A 5,052-nucleotide genomic window follows, 5' to 3' on the forward strand; every position below is an offset into this window, starting at 1 on the left:
CATCATTAACATATTGTGAATTTAACCCTCATTGAACCCAACGGAATCCAACAGACCCCGCGGTCGTTTGAAGTGCCATTTGAAAATTTTTATCTGAAAAGATATGTTTTCCGACTTTGGGAGGAAACATCTACTATCACCTCTCCTAGTTTTGGAACGGAGACTTGCACTATGCTGTAAACAATGTAGAGGAAAATCTGTGTTTGGACCCCAGCAAAATGAGTATAATTACTTTAAAGTTATGCAGGTTGATATCATTATATTTTTTTAGAAGAAAATTATCAAAGCTAGTACTTTTCAGGGCAAATCGTGGTTCTTCTCGTCTTTTTGCATGAATTGTAATAATATGCGAGGATTATTTAAACCTAAATTGAACCCATGCCACAATACTCCTCTTGTATTGACGAAACAATGTATAAAGTAAGATCACCGAAAACAATGATTAAACAAACCATAAAGGGGACTATTTGGACTCCGTTGTTTCATTGTAGTCACAAAAAATTAGGTTATATGAGGGTTAATATTCATATCTGTCTCTAAATATATGCTGGTTCTTACAAACGTAGCAAAAGATGTGTGCAAAACTAATTAATTTAGCTGTGTGCAAAGGTAATATACTAAAATAGTGATTAACTCATTAATACGGATGTTTTGTATCATATATGTTTCTTAGCTTCTTTCTTACCTTCATGCATGATCGAAGAAATATGACGTCAGTACATATGTATAAGGGACTACGTATTAACTAATTGTACAATAAAACTCTGTTGTAGCATCATGTCAATAAGAATAGCTTGACTTGATTATCGTGATTTCAATCCTAAATACATTCAACGTTCTTCCTTGCATCCTCCTAAACACCTTTTAGACATGTTAAGGTCTCAAGGGCTCAATACAAAACTTGATATATATTTCTGGTGTATTCTCTGAGCTGAAGCCTCCTCCTAAATTAAGATTACACAGCTACTATGTAAATGATGAACCTAAAAAATGGCCTCTCTAGCTGTGCGGAGAATTTACCGGAATTATTTTCCCTGGGTAAATAAATCATCCTCTCCTTTTTGTCACACCTAAAGTTAGTTGAGTTAAAAAGAAAACGTCCTGGCATCTTCAACCCTTGCATATATAATGGTATCTTACTTTTAGGAACTATGCTGCAAATACATGATTGTCAACTTGACCAAACTGCGTGGATTTCGATATCCTGACGATAGATAGTTTGGACTGTGTTTAAGTTTGTTGACCTGTAGCCTTACCTCATCAGTATCAAGACTAAGGCTCCTCCTTTTGATTTTACTTGCCAAAATACATGGTAATCGGGACGGACAGCGCGACGCTGCTGACGTAAAAGACAAGACACAGCCTGTCCAGGACCTTCGTCAGCATGATGTAATCCCTAGCTTTGTCCTTCTTCTTTGATGCCTTCAGCTTTTTTATCCCATTCTTGATCCACTTGACTCTCTCCCCCTTCTCAATCTTAATCATCTTGGTCACATCTCTTATCTTGATCCTGATCTCTTTCAGCTTCTCCACTTCGGTGGTTTCCACCTTCTTCACATCCTTCATCTCGCTCTTAACTGCGGCATCTGGCTCATCCACCACGATCTTTTCCGCCATTATCTGCTCTCTCTTGTTATTTGCCAGCTTGACCAGCTTCAACGCCTCTTCCTTCACCGCATTAAGCTCCTTTTCGTTCGTCACCGCATTAATTAGCTCCGTAAGGCCCTTTGATGTCAAGGTGCCTGCCTTCTGCCTTATGATCTTAGTCGACGTTGGTTCCTTCTTCCCGTCATTGATCCCCTTACTTGGATCCATCTTCCCCTCCTCCATCGACTCGGGGGTGTCTTCCCTCATACCCTCTACATCAGTAGCAGAGTCATCCCCCACACCCTCTGGCTCCGCAGTCACCTCCTCAGCAACATACCCTGCCACCTGGTTTGGTCCCTTTTTCTCATCCTCTGCCCTCTTGGTCGGCCCGTCCTTCCCAACCTCTACCGCCTTGGTCGGCCCGTCTTTCCCAACCTCTACCGCCTTGGTCGGCCCCTTCTTCCCATCCTTTACCACTTTGGTAAGCCCTTCCTTCCCATCCTCTACTGCCTTGATAGGCTTATCTTTCCCATCCTCTACTGCTTTGGTAGGCTCATCTTTCCCATTCTCTACCGCCTTGGTAGGCAAATCTTTCCCATCCTCTACTTCCTTGGTAGGCTCATCTTTCCCATCCTCTACTTCCTTGGTAGGCTCATCTTTCCCATCCTCTACTGCCTTGGTAGGCCCTTTCTTCCCATCCTCTATGGCCTTGGTAGTCACATCCTTCTCATCCTCTACCGCCCTGGTAGTCTCATCCTTCACATTCTTTACCGCCTTGGTAGGCCTCCCCTTCCCATCCTCTACCGCCTTGGAGGGCTCATCTTTCCCATCCTCTACCGGCTTGGTAGGCCCCTCCTTTCCATCCTCTACCGCCTTGGTAGTCTCTTCCTTCCCATTCTCTACCGCCTTGGTCGGCTCTTCCTTTCCATCCTCTACCGCCTTGGTAGGCCCCTCCTTTCCATCCTCTACCGCCTTGGTAGTCTCTTCCTTCCCATTCTCTACCGCCTTGGTCGGCTCTTCCTTTCCATCCTCTACCGCCTTGGTAGGCCCCTCCTTTTCATCCTCTACCGTTTTGGTAGTCTCATCCTTCCCATCCTCTACCACCTTGGAAGGCTCATCTTTCCCATCCTCTACCGCTTTGGTCGGCTCATCTTTCCCATCCTCCACCGCCGTGGTCGGACCCTTCTTTCCATCCTCTACCGCCTTGGAAGGCTCATCTTTCCCATCCTCTACCGCCGTGTTTGGACCCTTCTTTCCATCCTCTACCGTCTTGGTAGGCCCCTCCTTCCCATCCTCTACCGCCTTGGTAGGCCCTTTCTTTCCATCCTCTACTGCCGAGGTCGTCCCCTTCTTCCCATCCTCTCTCACCGTGGCCGACTCCTCCTTTCCATCCTCATCCGCCTCAGAAGTTGCCTCCTCCCCATTCTCTACTGCCTTGTTTGACCTCTTTTCCCCCTCCTCTGGCATTTTCGTCGGCCCCTTCTTTCCGCCCTTCACCGTCGTAATCAACTTCTTTTTTCCATCCTTTGCCGACTTCTTTGACTCCTCTTTTCCCTCTTCAACTTTCGCATTTGACTCCTCCTCTCTATCCAATCCGTGCACTGAATTCTCACTATCCTGGAGGTCGTAGTTGGTCTTGCCAGCTACATCGTCATCGTCTGCACGATTCTCGCCTGTGAGATCTCCAAAGAGGAGCATCCTGAACAGGAAAGAAACGAATTGACGTGAGTGAATCCTCACATTTTTCAACTACGTACGAATGTACAAAAAAAACTTTATTGCTAAGATCCATTTCCTTTTATATTTACGACTTCAATGTATACAACAGTTTACGCAAGGCGGTGCTGTCAAAACGACATCACGAAACGAGAAAGTTATAGTCCGCCTTTGTAACAGAACTGACGTAAGGAAGCATCGGATTGGACGTCATGAAAAGTACATACCAGGGTTACTGACGACAACGGAAAGATTGGTAGATATGTGATTATTCTAATTAGGCTGGATATAGAGTGAATGATAAAGCTATTTACCACCAAGGACTAACATAACATTGAATGCAAAATCAAGGAGTAAAATCAGTAGGTACTTTGAAATGTAGCGGAGAAAGACGATCTTCGTCGACTGAGACAAGCTTCCTTCTTTTTCGTGAAGAGTGATGACAATCATGGTGAAAAACAGGCAGATAGTCATCAAGCACATGCACACGATGATCAGGGTCGCTGTGGTATTGATCAGAATGAATAGTTGTCAGAATTGCAAAGACTCGACTTAGAGCTGCATTCGTCCTAAAAATATTTCTTCAATTGTGTTTAGGAAAGAAATCAAGAAAACAAGATATGGATGAAAGAGACAGATGCATGTAGATACAAGCTTAAAACGGTTCCATTTGAACCGTCTTCTTAATACATATATAAACGTAATGTCTCATACAATTATCTCAATAACAGAATGCTCAGCTGACTCTACTCCAGTCTTATTAGGTCTGATTAGGTGGACAATCACTGACTTAGAGTAACCATTACCAGGAAGCCCAAAACAGCCACCATCTATGTTGAATAATTTACGTCACAAATATTTGTTTAGTATCTGAAACATTGTTTAAGCTGAATCAAACAATATTTTTACGCTTATTGCGTTTTGTTGTCTTTTCAGCCATACTTTCACATGTTGTGTGAGATTCCAATTGTATAATTATGACATTAAGGATTAAAAAAACTGTTTAGGTCACAGTGAGAGCGCAGCGCGATCGCCGTCTATTGGAATGGGGGCTTTACGGAACAACACAACCAGCTAAAAGCTTAGCAAGTTTACAACGTTGTGCTGTTGTTAGACGTGTTAAGTTAAATCCGTGGTTACTCACCGAACAGTGGCAACGCTCCCTTAACGGGAAGCACCTCTGTTACAAAGGCGAGGACCATGACCATAGAGAGTAGTATCGTTACTCCAAACGATATCCGGTCTCCCCTGTGGATGGGCATCAGGAAGGTGATGGTCATCAACACGACCAGGATGACGCAGGGTGCGATAGTAGTGGCGATGTGATACAGCGGGATTCTTGACAGGTACAAAGCTAGGCACGCTTCCCTGTTGTCCTTGGAAAAGATAATACTCTTCCAAAACCATTCTCCCTCAGTTACTGTGGCCGACATGGTGTTACATGAGGTGTTTCCTTCACCTGCTGCAGAGGATCCGCTTTGGCATTCTACGGTCAACAGGTTCACGAATTATTGTTTTATAAAAATGAGGCATTGCGATAGGATATGAAAGAGATATCTAACGACATATATAGGTGGTTATGATAAGGAATTTACCAAGATTGCCCCTCGTCAATTCTTAAACAACGTGGTTTAAGGAGTGGTTTAAGGAGTGAAATTATGAATAACAAAATGCAATGAGAAAATTTGGCGCAATCATTGTAAATTTCTTTTCAATGAATTTCAATCATTGTACATTGGTGCTTCATTC

The 5,052-nt window shown here is 43.5% G+C and overlaps 1 protein-coding gene across 1 annotated transcript; it reads right to left on the reverse strand.

Annotated features, from left to right (window-relative positions):
* Window positions 1-77: 77 nt before the first annotated feature.
* Window positions 78-4,783, reverse strand: LOC136420939 (neurofilament heavy polypeptide-like). The gene is made up of 3 exons (XM_066408084.1): window positions 4,448-4,783; window positions 3,674-3,806; window positions 78-3,286 (listed from the first exon to the last, which is right to left on the reverse strand). Exons 1-3 carry the CDS (start codon window positions 4,734-4,736, stop codon window positions 1,294-1,296), a joined length of 2,415 nt encoding a protein of 804 aa, XP_066264181.1. The 5' UTR covers window positions 4,737-4,783; the 3' UTR covers window positions 78-1,293.
* Between the last annotated feature and the right edge of the window lie 269 nt (window positions 4,784-5,052).

The sequence above is a fragment of the Branchiostoma lanceolatum genome, chromosome 15, assembly GCF_035083965.1.
Source record: "Branchiostoma lanceolatum isolate klBraLanc5 chromosome 15, klBraLanc5.hap2, whole genome shotgun sequence".
NCBI lineage: Eukaryota > Metazoa > Chordata > Leptocardii > Amphioxiformes > Branchiostomatidae > Branchiostoma > Branchiostoma lanceolatum.

Bases quoted from the DNA above. Each gene is read 5' to 3' on its own strand.
- LOC136420939 (XM_066408084.1), bottom strand. From the start codon at position 4,736: ATGTCGGCCACAGTAACTGAGGGAGAATGGTTTTGGAAGAGTATTATC. The intron at 3,807-4,447 runs GTGAGTAACCAC...TCAATACCACAG, and splicing joins GGGAGCGTTGCCACTGTTCG to CGACCCTGATCATCGTGTGC. The intron at 3,287-3,673 runs GTACCTACTGAT...TTTCCTGTTCAG, and splicing joins TTTCTCCGCTACATTTCAAA to GATGCTCCTCTTTGGAGATC.